General features: G+C 31.3%; 2 protein-coding genes across 8 annotated transcripts; both read right to left on the bottom strand.

Annotated features, from left to right (window-relative positions):
* Positions 1 to 1,359: 1,359 nt before the first annotated feature.
* On the bottom strand, positions 1,360 to 4,321 carry LOC133803543 (protein WHAT'S THIS FACTOR 1 homolog, chloroplastic). Of its 7 annotated transcripts, none has more exons than XR_009878004.1 (3): positions 4,125 to 4,320; positions 2,038 to 3,864; positions 1,360 to 1,835 (listed from the first exon to the last, which is right to left on the bottom strand). XR_009878004.1 is itself a non-coding variant. In XM_062241629.1 (3 exons), the coding sequence occupies exon 2, from the start codon at positions 3,836 to 3,838 to the stop codon at positions 2,597 to 2,599; it is 1,242 nt and encodes a 413-aa protein (XP_062097613.1). In that variant the 5' UTR covers positions 3,839 to 3,864; positions 4,125 to 4,321; the 3' UTR covers positions 1,360 to 2,405; positions 2,586 to 2,596. The 7 variants fall into 7 exon arrangements, 5 of the variants coding, with proteins under 5 accessions (XP_062097613.1, XP_062097614.1, XP_062097612.1 ...); XR_009878005.1 differs by having other exon boundaries at positions 1,360 to 1,830; XM_062241629.1 differs by having other exon boundaries at positions 1,360 to 2,405; positions 2,586 to 3,864; positions 4,125 to 4,321.
* A 1,225-nt stretch (positions 4,322 to 5,546) lies between these two features.
* Positions 5,547 to 12,484, bottom strand: LOC133804939 (uncharacterized). The gene is made up of 7 exons (XM_062243048.1): positions 11,838 to 12,484; positions 10,431 to 10,509; positions 8,294 to 8,445; positions 7,779 to 7,902; positions 7,453 to 7,638; positions 6,912 to 6,983; positions 5,547 to 6,827 (listed from the first exon to the last, which is right to left on the bottom strand). Exons 1-7 carry the CDS (start codon positions 12,263 to 12,265, stop codon positions 6,006 to 6,008), a joined length of 1,863 nt encoding a protein of 620 aa, XP_062099032.1. The 5' UTR covers positions 12,266 to 12,484; the 3' UTR covers positions 5,547 to 6,005.
* Positions 12,485 to 15,113: the final 2,629 nt, after the last annotated feature.

Here is a 15,113-nt window from a genome sequence, read left to right as displayed (position 1 = left end):
AATATATAAAATGAATAAAAAAAAATTAGATTAAAGGAGAAAATAGATAGAGTGTTTTGAAGAGTTTTTAGAGTGTCACATCATCTCCTTGGTGCCCTCCTTTATATATACATCTCTTCTATATAATAAGTGTGTTATTAACGGAAATTCTTGGTTTTAACGGGTTTTTATTTATTTTTTTGTTAACTTTAATGGAATATTCTTATATATAACAGAATATTCTTATATTTAACGGTAGATTGTAAACATGATTTAAACTTAAATCAAATTCAATAAATAAATTAATTAAAATAATATATTTTTTAGATATTTTACAATGACAATTATTTAAAAATAATAAAAATCATGTGTTTTATAAACTTCACGTATTAGAATTATTTACAATGACAATTAAATAATTTATTTATTTTTGTTTAAGTTTATGTTGGTTCTAGTTTTTGAATTTGAGAGTCACAACAGGAGATTATATATTATATGTTTAATGTAATATTAAATATTACACGTGGATTTTAAATTTAAATTTCTTGCTAGTTTTTTTTTTTTAAAAAAAAACAATTTGTTGCTAATTGACAGTAGATTATATTATAGGTTTAATATGATATTATTCTAATAAGTGAGTTTAAGTTTAATTAAATTTTATTTAAGTTATAAAACGTATGATTTTATTATTTTTAAATAATTATTATTGTAAAATAACTCAAAATATCCTATTTTAATTTGTTTAAGTATTTATTATTTTTTAATAATAATCATTGTAAAACATCTCAAAAATATTATATTTTAATTTGTTTAATTATTTATTATTTTTAAATAATTATCATTGTAAAATATCTCCAAAATATCTTATTTTAATTTTTTTTAATTATTTATTTTATTTAAGTTTAAGTGTTTACAAACTATAGATAAATATAAGAATATTTTGTTAAAGTTAATATTAAAAAAATAAAAAATCGTTAAAACCAAGAATTTTCATTACCTACACACTTATTATATAGAAGAGATATGATGCTTCTATTATGAAGGTTATTTTGTAATCAAAATCTAATATAGTATTTTAATTATTTTATTCACTTTTTATAAGATAAAATCAAACCTATTATAGTGAATTGTAGGCTATCATGAACAAAGACCATTTTCAGACTAAATTTGTCAAAAAGATATGGAAACGAGAAGAGATGGATCACTTTCTCAAATACAACCATTAATGAATGTCATATTTTGTATATATTTTTTTTTAAAAAAAACAGTAGTTTGAAGGTAAAAATAGTTGAAACCGTATAATTTCTTTTCATCTAAATGTATAAAAAATATTTTTGTTTAGGAAAGTACTATATGAGGTAAATTTCACAAGCAACAATATTTCCCCATAGTAACACAATCTTATCATGTTAATGCATCATGGAATGTATTTACAGTACTAATAATAGCCAGCATGCCCATCATGGAATGTTATTCCTTACAAAAGTACCCATAGCATGCCCATAATATAAGTAACAAAACATATCACTATAGTAACACAATCTGATCATGCCAATGCATCATGGAATGTATTTACAGCAATTAAGGCTCCATGTCTCATGCACCTTCTAATGTCAGATTGAGCTGTTGATGTGGTGTCAGATACAATGTTGTTGAAACGGACCGAACCGATAGGTGCATCAATCAAGAAAGCTCATACTTCATGTTTGCAAAATTCATCAAAGTAGATTTCTTAGGTACATCGTTCATAGTTCAAACAGATAGAATCATAATATAAATGTGTTCACGTTCAACCTTTCTCAAGCCAAACGAGGTTTTAAGTAAAAACCTGGTAGTCCCCTGGCTAATCAGCTGTACTGAAAAAAAAAATTCCAATAAAGTGCATCCCTCATTGAATTGATGTGGAAAAACTTGACTCAAGATTGTGTTGGTGGACAGTTACTATTGACCATGCAATTAGCCAAATGGTTATAAAAAGAGATCATTATCAAGCAAAAATATTCTAGTGCTAATGCACGAACATTGGAATTTGACTAAGTTTTCCAGCAACGGGATTACCTTTGATTCAGCTCTAAGATGATACAACATGAAGAGTTGAGGCGTCCCTAGGAGAGCTCTAAGGTGATACAACATGAAGAGTTGAGGCGTCCCTAGGAGAGCTCTAAGATGATGCAACATGAAGAGTTGAGGCGTCCCTAGGAGAGCTCTAAGATGATACAACATGAAGAGTTGAGGCGTCCCTAGGAGAGCTCTAAGATGATGCAACATGAAGAGTTGAGGCGTCCCTAGGAGAACCGAAGACTGCGAAGAAGGTTTTTGAATTCTGACTTCCACCCTATATCTATTTTCTTTCCATATTCATCCAGTGGTATAAACACAGAAGCACAATGACAAAATCTCCTTCAACCATAATGCCAAAGATGTTGCTGGAACCCGCAGAAGACATCCATATCAAATTACTGAGGAAAAAGATTTTGATTCACAAGGAGAATATGAAATAACAAACTTGGCAGACAGTAATTGGCAAACGAAGTATAGATAACATGAAGACCTAAGCTTATGAATAAAAATTCAGAACTTGAATAGGAGAAAAGCCAGAAATATACCACAACAGTTATCATGGAGCATCATCATCAAAGAGAACTTTATAAAACCGCTTTCTTTCTTCGGGATCAAATAAACCACCTAGCTTGTCTCCCTGTCCCTGATCCTCAGGATCAGAAAGATCTGAGGTTTTATCTTCAATTTCGTGCGATCTACCCAAAACCATGCCTTTCTTTCTCTTCTTTTCTAAATTTTGCAGACAATGCCTTCGATTATATTCATGAAGCCCCTCCCGCATCAGTTCACCGAACTTCTCCTTCACCACAACGAGGGGATCCTTATCAATCAATTCTGATCCCTTATAAGCTTCTCTAAGAAGTACTGTATAGATCTGATACTTATTTGAAACATAGAATAAACCGAGGTGCTTGAGCAACAAAACATTCAATTTCTCTGGCAATCGAAACTCTCTCTTAAAATGTCCAAGCTTTAATATTGACACTTTCTTCCACAAAGTCAATGACAACAGCTCATGCACCAACCCCACTGTCCTCTTCTCCATTTCCTTTGTTCCCTCCACAAGTTGGCCAGGGTCCAGGTACGGTGATATATAAGGAGTCAAATTGAATTCATGAAATCTTTCCCAAGACTTCACCCAAGTGGAAGGCAATGAACAAGAGAAACAAGGCTCAGCACCCTGCTCTTGAGCTGAGGTCTCAATAGCTGAAACTGCCAAATCAGAGTTCCAAGAGACAAGCTCAATATCCATTGAACTCCGCCTCCCACCATAATTGACAATGCGAAACAAATCCGAGTACTTGGGCACAATCCTAATCAAGTAATCATCAGAAAACCCAAAAATCCTTTTCAATTCATTAAGTTTCACAACATTGAGTCTGTGATTCGCGCTTATCATCAGCAACTTTGCCAAACGCTGCACTAGCACCTGTTCCTGCATATCCTTGACAGCTTCTTCCTCCTCCACCAAAGCCATCATCCTTTTGGTTAACCGACAGTAATACTCATCATGTTGGAGAAAGACCTCAAAGCAACAAGGGTATTTTTTGACCCAATTGAGAGCACTTCCTTGGAGATCAAGGGTCTTGAACTTTTTCTGGAGGAATCTCAGTGGTAGTATCTGATTCGGGTAGCGAAGGACTATGTTCTTAATCTGATTATTGACTATCCATCTACGGTTTCTAGAGAGAGCCGATTCAAGATCAGGGTCCTTCTTCATTGACCATAGAGAAAAACTTCGACAAAAATACTTAATTGATGGTTTATGAATCAAATAGTTTAGGTTTCTCATACGCATATCAATTACTTCTCACAAGACTCTATCTGTTAAACAGAAAAGTACAATGTCAAACAAAGTGTAGTAGGCTTTGTATATATATACATACATACATACATGCATATACCTAATCAAATTTCAATTGAGCATAATAGAAAATTTCATCACCATTTACAACAAGAGAGTTTACATAATCACCAATAGACTATAAGAGTACCAAACTCCATGGATGACATCACCAAATACAAAAAGCAAAATTTGAAAAATCAACAAAATTAGAGAAAGTGTGAATGTTCGGCTGTTGTACCTTAACTGAGAGAGAGAAGAGGAAGACGAAGAGAGAAGCGGCTGCTCTGAGAGAGAGAAAGAGAGCTGAAGTTTTTCTCTATCAGTTTAACTTGGATTTTGAGTACCGTTATAAATTTTTATTCTTTCGGAAAATCCACAATACAAGTATTATAACCCATTGTATGAGATAAGTATTAGTTAGGATTTTCTTTATTTTGTATTGGACATTTCTAGGTCACTTGTCTCCGTCTTTTTATTTTTATTTTTTATAAGTTATCACTTTTAGGTTCTAATTTTAAGGTGTGGAATATATTTTCATAGATATAAGAGATTTTAACAAAGTGTAAAAAGAAAAGAGAATTCACACATCAAACCTGTTTCATTTACATCCCTACCCTACTCACTATTATCATAAAAGTTGCCCCAAGAATTATTGCCTATTTTAATATTTTTGTCACCTAAGAAGAGTCACAAATCTCTTATTTGAGACTTTTATGTTCTATTTTTTTTTTGGAAATTATTTGTTCACTTTAGATTTATTTGTAGAGAAAAATGATAAAATATGTTTATATCAAATATTCATATATGTTTTGTCAAAAAAAAAAAGATTTTTTTGTATGTTTTGAATGATTCTATGTAAATAAATAGTTATTAAATTAGTAGATTCAAATATGTTCCAACATAATTTATCACATTTGAACTTAGGTTCAAACTAGAATTTTTCGAACTATTTCAAACTTAGTTTGAACATGTTAGTTTAAACAAATTAATCTTGAAAATGTCATATTTCTAACAAAATTTGTTAACTTAATATAAAATTATTTTTTAATACGGAACAACATGAGAAATAAGAATGAAATATATTGAACATAAAAAATTTGTAAGTATGTACGGATTTAGACACAAATCATTTGTCCAATTTTTCTCCCACGTCCTTCCAATAAATAATTGTCATGTTATTTTAAAACAAAATTAAAAAAATCTAACGAAATGAAAAACTATTTTTGCAAATATTTTGTTCGAGAGGCTTACTTCACTCCATAACTAGGCTTTCTAACAAACAAAATGAAATTGATTTTTTTTATATAAAATTATGTTGTGGGTAATTAAATCTTTTTCAGTAGCTAGAATAATAGTTCATACAAATAGTGGCTATCACAAGATAACGCGTCTCCCTCTAATTGGTTGACAGCTTACAAAAATTACTATTCAATATCTTTTACTATTCAATAGCTCGTTCTCATAAATTCATTTATATCCACAATACTCTAAATTATGAATATAAAAACGCTATCAAGACGATATGATAAAGGATATATACTACCTTATGGGATTTCCTTTTATATTTTAAAAAACCAGTTGACAATGATGATGGTGACTACAATGGTGACCATATCTTTGTGGTCACGGATCAGGGGTGTAATATCCACTATATCATACCTAATAAAAAAAACTTCACTATTCAACACCACATAGGTGAAACTCTAATACTACTTCTACAACAATTGTAACATGCCAAAACAGACTCGATGTTTATTACACATTCCCAATAACTAATTTTCCCTAGACCACAACAGAGTAATTTATGAATTGATTTTACACTTCCCAACAGACAACAATATTACAGAATCCTCACTTCAAATAGTTAAGACATATCAAAATCGTACTGAATGAAGCAACAATGTACAGAAGCAAAAGCTTCAGTGCTATCGACACATTTAAGACGGAAGAAAACTTCAAAAGTTTTACCCTATTCATGTGCTGGACGGTGTCCCGAGACTAGAAACCAGGACAAGCCCATCTCCTTGCTGCCTCACCAATGTTTGCTTGCATGTGTCTCCCTGTGCCCCTAAAACAAGAGCACCACAAAGCATCCCCGAAAACAGCCACCAAAACAGTTTCAGACTATGCTAGGTGGATCCCCTGCCCAATTGCATACAGAACGAGGCCAGCGTGTTCGTATGCAGTCCACCAAAGGGGCATGCTGAGGAGGCTCGGGTTTAGTTACTTCATTTTCATTTCCCCTGGATTCATTTCCACCTGAACTAGAGGTTACTGCCACATCGGCCATGTACTCCTCGGGAGTCCACCTAGGGGGAACTGAGACCTTCAATTTGGTCAGTCTAGGCCTTTGCACTGGAGTCTCTCTAGATATCAATTGGCTACCATTCAAATCTGATTTTGCAATCCCATTAAAATGGTAAAGCTCGAAAACCTTCTTACCCATTAAACCTGTTGAATCCTTCAGGCCTCCCATACTCTTATCTAAATCTAAAATTACCTGCCAGAACTCACTCCATACAATAAAACCTGTGCTGCAGAGGTGGTCGACCTTCTCAGGTGGAAGTCTTGTATTTGTATCCCTGAGAACTTGATGAAAGCCCTCCACACTAATGAAACCGCCACCTCCACTCTGATCCTGTGCATCAAAAGCTTTTCGAATTTGTGATTCCCTTTCTTCCAATTCGTTCTCATCTTGGACAGAAGTATCAAGAGCAAATACAACTGTATAATGGGACTCACTCCCAACAACCCATATCGGCCATTTCGGACACTTGAGATATTGACCAACTTTACAGAAATTTAGGGATTCCAGCAGAGTGAGGAAACCAACTTCTACAGTTCTAGATATGCCCTTTAAGAACATGCCACCACCTAAATCCATCCTTCCATCAAACACGTTGGGGACTGCCTGACCGCAGAGCAGTAGGTTCACAATTTCCTGTGTAAACATTTAAATAGTAGGTTTAGAAAACTGAAGTGCCAAATCAGAGGATTAATTTATCTATGATACGTGACCATATACCTGAGAGGCATGTCCAAAGGGAGCAGTAACCAAAGGTAAGCTGGGGTCATCCCTGTCAGCTTGAACAGAATCCTACGAAAGCAATACTTTTAATGCATTACTCATGTGATGATGAAGCAGAAAATTCAGGCAATTTTCATGAAATGTAAAGGAATTAATGGAGTATAAAATGAATAGAGAAATTTTCATCTGAGGCTATCAATAGCTATTGAGAAATTTACGGCACAGATTTTTTTGAAAGTATTAACAACTGTAAGTAATAACTCAGTGAGCAGTCCACCTATGTCAAGGGGACACAAACTTTTGCCAGGCCAACGAATCAAATTAATGCCTTTGACAAACCTTTCTGAGGAAAGCAAAGATGCCAAATACAATTATCAAGTACACAAGACTGCCCCACCCAACCTCTTATATTTAGGCTAATAATTAAAGCAATTAATTCCTCTGAGCACAAGAAGTGACATGCCATTTACCCATTCCACTTCCCCTGTGAACAAGAAAACATACACAGATAGAAACGTGATCAAGCTAACAAGCATACCAGTCCTCGAGAAAGTAAAGCTGAAATAAGGAATAGCAAGGCACCCATTCGACTCCGGAATACAGGAATCATTGCTTCAAGCTTTTGAAGAGCATTCTCTTGCAATGTATAAGTATTAACTCTCAAAACTTTCCGCAAATCTAGAGCAGATTCAATTGAAAGATCCTCAAGCACTTTTGCCATGTTCTGCATAAACCTTAAACTAATGAGTAAAATTATATAGTCCAACAACTGTGCTACAAGTAGTTCAATCACATAGTTTGAAATTCAACACAAGCCAAATGTAAAATAAATGCCACACAGATGCCTGCCTAAAATAATCTTACCTCGTCCGTCAAATTGCCTTCAGATTCTTCAATGTTATGTCCAACAATACTCAAAGTTGCAATAACAGCCCTTTTATTACTTCCACAAACGAACAATATCTCACCCATACTTCTAATCAGGGCTCTGGTCAAAAAAATTATCAGTAATCAGTTTTAGCTACTGATCTTTGTCATGAAGAGGGTGGAGGGGAATAAAATAAAAGATACATGCATACATTATATACACACTCACACACACTAATCATTCTTTGTCCTTGAAAGATATTAATGTATCTTATCACACACACATCCACACACGTAAAAAACACCAATTATAACATAGAATAACATTTGCATTAAGCATAGAAATCAACAGCAAATGCCAAACAGACATGCAAGTGAAACTGCCTTAATAGCTTTTAGATCAATTACGGTTGTAAGTGTCTGGCATGAGTAGAGCAACAAAATCCTTAAACGTAATATACATTTAGCTAAATTTAAAACAGCCGTACAGATTACCATGGAAGATTAATCACCTTGATTTTTCATCTTCAGTAAGAGAAGAAAAATTGTTTGATGCAACAATTTGACTATTAGCTAATCTCCTTGAAGCAAAAGTTCCAGGCATATTTTGTTCGGCTTTACCTAATTCTTCTGGGAAGAAAAGAAGGTATTTGAGAACAAAAGCCTGCATTAGAAAACAAAAACAAGAAATAAGTATATAGCAGTAATTGATGACAAATTAGGTAAAACAGAAAATAATAACATAATCAAGAAAATAAAATTTCACGAAAAAATTCAAGAATTTCATTTAAAAATATATGCATTTAAAAAATAAAATGGATAAGACAATATCGCCTGTGCAATGTATGTGAACATCATGAAAATTTAGGAGGAACAAAATAACAAGAAGCAAAAGGTAAAAGCACAAAACTGCAAATTAAAGGATGAATCACGAAAAACAGAATAATTTATTCCCCCAAAATTGATAGACATAAAGGAGCTTTAAGAACTAGGGGTCATTAGTAAAATTTACAAACAATACACATTTGGCTGAAATTTCCCAATCCACTCAGCCAAACAAGATGTCCCTAGCAGAGTATCACTGACATATACCAGGAACCAAAATACCCTTTTGCAGTAAAACTAATACTTATATCTTCATTAACCTTCAGTCCACAATTTCTACAAGACGTCAGAATAACAGCTCTTCAGCGTTACTTATTTAATTATAAAAAATAAAAAGCTAGCAGATGGTTAGTCAAATTGCATTGGCTGCTTTTTGTTAGACTTTGGCAGAGTATGAAAGAGAAATATTACATATATATATACATATTAATACCATTTTTCGCTTCTAGTACCCCAGTACAAATAAAATATCAAATCATTAACAGAAACTACAAAAAACTATGAAGTGCACCAGGAAATACAAATATCGAGAAAAAAATTAAAACCTTGAACAATAGTGAAGAGAAAAGGACACTTAAATAAGATCGAGGGCCAATACTACAGCCCAGTTTCTGGAACTCAAAAACCAAAAAACTGCCTCTCTCTCAGAATGCATTGTGTAGAGTAGTTTAATCAACTGACATTAAATACAGAGCATGTATTTTCATCAGATAAACAATGAATAGCACTGTCAACAGATCATGCTGCGTTTTAAACTTTAACATTAGAGACCTTAATGTTTTGTAACAATTCATTGTAGTCTGAGAAACATTTTCCTGACCAAACCGCCCAATCTCTAGTTGAATTGCAGAACAAAAGACATGGCCACACAATGATAAAGAAATATACAAGAGAAAGTATAGCATGTGAAGCTCAAAATACTCTAGGTGATGCATAGTGAAACCAAACTGGTTCAGTATAAAACGAAAGTAGTAGATTCTACTGAACAATAAGATGTAAAGGATGGTCTTTTTCATCCCTAGCACATTAATGCTTCTGATATACACAGTTGAAAACCATGTATATAACCAAACTGCAAAATAAGAGTGCAATAGAATCTACTGACAATTTATAAAAAAACTAATACCGAACCCAAGCTGACAATGTGTAAAACTAGAGTAGTATAATCTACAGCACAATAAGGTATAGAGGATGGTTATTATTCCCAAAAAAGGTAATACTTATTTAATGTATTGCCCATGGGTGGACCATATATTTAACTGTCTCCTTCCTCGTTGTGGTTAGAAACTGTGTCAACTATGGACTTCTTTTAGCAAAGTCTCAAGAGGTTCAATCAATCTCTCATGCCAAAGATATTTGAAATGTGATATGCAGCAATGGTTTAGATTACATGGCTGGAGCACGAGAAATAAATGTTCAAAGGAGGCTGCGACTAACTTGTCAAGATTTGGGAAAATTTATGTTGAGATAGGAGGTAGTACCATAAACATATAGAACAATTTGAATTGATTAAAGCTTCAACATAGTATGCAAATAATTAAAACATTTCTAACTCAATTTCAGAATTAGGTGGGTTGAATATTGAAACCATCGTGTTAGTGTAAATCTATAGTTAGCTAATATTATGATGCAGTGCATTGGTTCATATCCAAAACACCGCATCATAATATTTTTTAAGGATTAGACACATCAACTAAAGAAGTTGAATCAATCGAATTACAGTAACCTAAGCAGGCAATAACTGTTGAGAAATCAAGAAATTACTTGAATGGCTGCTAAGACACCACAAGGCCCACCTTCATGCTGCACCAGACCCATAGATGTTTCTGGATCAGGGCTAAACCTATAGGAAAAAAATTTACTTGTATAAGCAACAAAGATAAAAAATTTAAGTAGACCAGTCTACATAAAAGCAATGTATTATTATTATTATATATCAGCCAAATATAATTTTCTTAGCTTATGAGATGATACCATAGGTGTCATAATTTTTCTATTTTTTAAAACATGTAGTTGCTATTCCAGTGAACACCCATGATTACAAAAATAAAATAAAACCATAAAGAAAGAGCTTAAAAAAAAGCAACAAGAGCAAACATAAATATTGATAAACATCTGTTCTAAAATAACGAACCTACAAATTTATTATGAAAATTCAAATTGAATTGTCTTTGCAGCAGTAAAACATAGGGAACCAAGCAGCACCTGACATGGCAAAAATTAAAAGATAATTGGGTATGGAAGTAAACTACTTTAAGACAATTGAACATATATAATTATTTCCACTTATTCAATATTTATTTGGTCATTCCACGTAATGCCATATAAACATTGGTACATGGTAAAGGAATGCTTTACAAGTCCTTACAATTAAGTAAAATGTTTCAATTAAAAAGGACCTTATTCTATGAAATACAGTGTAAAAGGCATCAATGATTCATCAGCTTGTTTAGATTGGTATTGCCTTTATCGAGAAAAAATAGTTTAACAAGAACAAAGAAAGTACTTATTAGAACGAGGAACCATCTTTATCCATTTGACATGGAATTATGAGCTTCAGAGCTCAATCACATGTGCATCACAAATGCCAAAGTCCAACCAATAATATTTGAGGGTTTCTTCTTAGTCAAATAATAAAAAAAATGCCACATAACCTGGAGATTACTAAAAAGAAAGTCATTAAAAATAAATAAATCATATGCTTAAAAAGAAATAACTAGGGAGTAGGGACAATCCACAAGAGACAACTCATCCAAAACCTAAAGGTAAAAGAGAAATCAGTCATTCCAAAACACTGATCAAATCACAAATAAGTTAAAAAAATATATATTAAAAGGAACAAAAGAAAAGGAAAAAAAATCAATTTATGTGCTTAAAGCTCAATTAATAGAAATTTGACTCTCACTCTATAAAATCCAGTTTAAAGCCAGGTACACTATCTACTTAACATTATACTTTGTACATCGAATATAAAATAAGATTATACATCAAATACAAATTATTAACCCTAATATGAGGCAGGGCATTAATCAAATCGTTCTACCAACAACACTTGCGGAGATGAATTTCAATATTATCACATGAAGCCCAATCGCATTGTTATTTAAAAATTTTAAAAATATAAAAAATTGAACCCAAAATTGGGGTTTTAATTTCAAATTCTAAACATACCTTATACCCTGATTACTCCACTGCGAAAGAATACCCTTGGAGACTTCAACCCCAAACACCATCGAAAACAGCTGGTTCGCTTCCGCTTCGGTTAGCTCCTTCCCCAAATTCAAATCCCCAACGCTAATTTCCTTTTCCTTCTCTTTCTTGACAGCCATGGACCCCGAATCCGAACCCATAACAGGAACCGCCACAGAGCCAGAGACCGGTGAAGAAGCCGGCGAATTCTTCTTGAAGGCTAACAATCGCTTCTCGGCAGCGGCAGCCATGAGTTCGCGCTGAATCCGGCGGCTCTTGATCTCCGGTGACTCATCGGTTGGAGCTCCGGCAGGGGCATCCCTGGGTTTACTCCGCTTAGGTTCCGGCGGCGAATTCTGCATACTCATCCGCAGAGCCATTCTAAGATCCTCCTCCTCCCGATCAGCCATCGGAATCTCCAGATCCCAAAACCAAGAATTAGGGTTCCGATTCCAATTTCTTAAAAATATATATTTACAGAATTATAATTACAGATCAAAATGGACCCAAAAAAAATATCCTCAGTTCAATATCAAACTAACGAAAAAGAATTAAGCAAAGAGGGTTTGGGTTTCAAACGATGAGGGGCAAAATTGGAAAGAAAAAATAAGAAGGAATAATTCCAGCGTGGACTGCCGCCCATTTTAAGGACCAAAAACGCGGTGTCGTATATAATAACACCCGTAGCTGTGGAACTTTTGTTGTACAATGTTTATTCTGAAATTACTATTTTCTACCTGAAACAGTACTTTTTTTAAGAGACTTGTGTGTTAATCTGGAAAAATATTGAGGGTAATTTAGTCATTTAAGTTTAACTTGCGATACTTTTCTTTCAGGGAGAGGAAAGTGCCTGCTTTCGTCTTTGAGACGCTGCTGGGTTTGAAGGTTTTAGGGTTTTTTTTAACTTTTCTATAAAAAAATTTAACAAATGGCCATAATTTAAAAAAAAATTAAATTACTTTTTAATATTTGGAATTTTATTTGATTTATGAAAATATCCTTTAACATATCAAAATCATTAGTATTTTTAATTTAATAAAGGGAAATTAGTCATTTTGCCCCATGATGTATTTGCCCCCTCATTTTTAATATTATCTTCAAATGCCCATAAATAACAAAATTAGTATATTGTTACCTCTCTCTAACTACTTCTTTTAATATAAATTTACCCCCAAATTTTTTGTCCATCATTAAATATCACATACATGATAAGATGATTTCAATTTTACCCTTAAAGTTTGTTTTTATTATAAATTTGACCATAAAATTGATTTTATTTTCATTTAAGGGCTACCTAAATTAAAACAAAAAAAGATTTATTCACTTTTTACCAATAATTTATAGGAGTTGAATATGTAATTTTTTGTTGTATTATATAATTAATTAAATGCTTAGAAAAATTCGAATAAAGATAAATTATTTATAATAATGTTATTAATATATTTGTTAGCTATAAGTTAAAAAGAACCGGGAAAATGTTGATTTGGAAAAAAAATCTTTCCAAATTTATGTAGTTTTGTTATGGTTTTGTATGTTTTTTTAATAATAACATTAAATGAAAGTTTGTTAAAATATTTATTTTTTTCCAAAACAAATATATTATTAGTTGATGAAAATAAGAATTCAAACAAAAAATATTAAGCAATTTAACTTTTTTTATATTATTTATTTAGTTATTCATTAATTTAATTTTCTAAAGTAAATTATTTACTTTTATGATTGTTAGTAAAATTATAAGTTGTTTAATATGTTTCATATTTTTAATCAATTTATATATTGTTACATAAGTAAATAGATATTCGCATAAATATATTTAGGGGTACAAAATTTTTTAAAATTTTAATATTTAAATAATACTTGAATATAATAAATGAATACTAAAAAATTAAATTGATAAAAAAAATTTAGGGGTACAAAATTTAATATTTAAATAATACTTGAATATAATAAATGAATACTAAAAAATTAAATTGATAAAAAAAATAAAATTTAAGAGTAAAAATGAAACAACTTTATTAATTTTATGTGATATTTAATGATAGATAAAAAGTTTAGAAGGTAAATTCATATTAAGATGAGTAGTTAGGGATAAAAAAAGACTAATTTTATAATTTATGAGGCATTTGAAGTCAATATCAAAAATGAGGGAACAAATATATTCTGCTTGCAAAAATAAGGGCAAAATGATTAATTGCTTTTTAATAAATAATTATTGATTTACGATCCCTCCAATTTTAGAATGCTAATTGGCATCTCAATCAATAAATATATGTCACATTATTTAAATTTATTAATTATCCAATAGTATCATTTTTATTTGAAAATTTTAAGTAATATGACATATATTAATGGATCGGACATGAATTAAGATATTAAAATTGAATAAAACATATGTTGCCAGTCATTATTACTTTGCTTATTGATGAAGTCTTCTTACTTTCCAGTATACTGTTGTTAATTATTATCTTTTGAACTTGAAAATATTAAATAATAATTTTTAAATATATAACTACTTTTACTTTTATATGATCTTTAAAAGTTATTTCTAAATAGTTCCCTTTTGAAAAAGTAAGTGACAATTTAAAGAAAGTGTATCGCGGAATTATGGGTGGGAGTGAAGTGAGTAGAAGAACTAAGAATAACTAATATTAATAGTTGTTTATGAAAAAAGTTATCAAAAGTAAAAATAATTTTTAAATTTTAATTGAAAGATGTGATTATTTTAAACTATTAAAAGTGGGAGGAAAACAAATAAAACCATTTAAATTTATTTCAATTTTTTCAGCTGCAGTTCTCGTTCTTGACACTTTGTAAAATTTAAGTCTCGAAAGTTGATTTTGTATCAATTAAGTCCCAACATTTTCAAATAGTATTATTATGTCCTTAAATGCTATTTTTATTTTAAAATACATAAATAAAATATAAAAAAGGTGAATTAATCTTAAAAAAAAATGGATCACTTAATTTTTGACAATACCAAATATGACATTAAAATTTGTTTTTTTTTTCACTACATTTTAAAAAATATTTAATAGTTTTACAAATTAAATTAATTTTTCATTAAAAAAATGCTTACCTATATTTTTTTGGAAAATTTGCGACGAAAATTCATAAGTTTTTTACTTTATAATACTTAAATATCTAAGTCTTTTTTTTTTCCAGCTAAAATACATTCCGCCAACATAATTTTTTATGATATTTTTAATATTTTTTTATTTAATTTTTAAATCTTTAAATGATTTTTTTGAATAAAAATAA

This window comes from Humulus lupulus, chromosome X (assembly GCF_963169125.1).
Source record: "Humulus lupulus chromosome X, drHumLupu1.1, whole genome shotgun sequence".
Taxonomy (NCBI): Eukaryota; Viridiplantae; Streptophyta; class Magnoliopsida; order Rosales; family Cannabaceae; genus Humulus; species Humulus lupulus.
This window is presented reverse-complemented; position numbering and strand designations above follow the sequence as displayed.

What these genes read in the sequence shown, in the direction of transcription:
- LOC133803543 (XM_062241629.1), bottom strand. Translation starts at nt 3,838, where the DNA reads ATGCGTATGAGAAACCTAAACTATTTGATTCATAAACCATCAATTAAG.
- LOC133804939 (XM_062243048.1), bottom strand. Translation starts at nt 12,265, where the DNA reads ATGGCTGATCGGGAGGAGGAGGATCTTAGAATGGCTCTGCGGATGAGT. An exon ending in GTGTCTTAGCAGCCATTCAA is followed by an intron (nt 8,446 to 10,430) that starts GTAATTTCTTGA and finishes TTTCTAATGCAG; the next exon opens with GCTTTTGTTCTCAAATACCT. An exon ending in AAGGCAATTTGACGGACGAG is followed by an intron (nt 7,639 to 7,778) that starts GTAAGATTATTT and finishes AGGTTTATGCAG; the next exon opens with AACATGGCAAAAGTGCTTGA.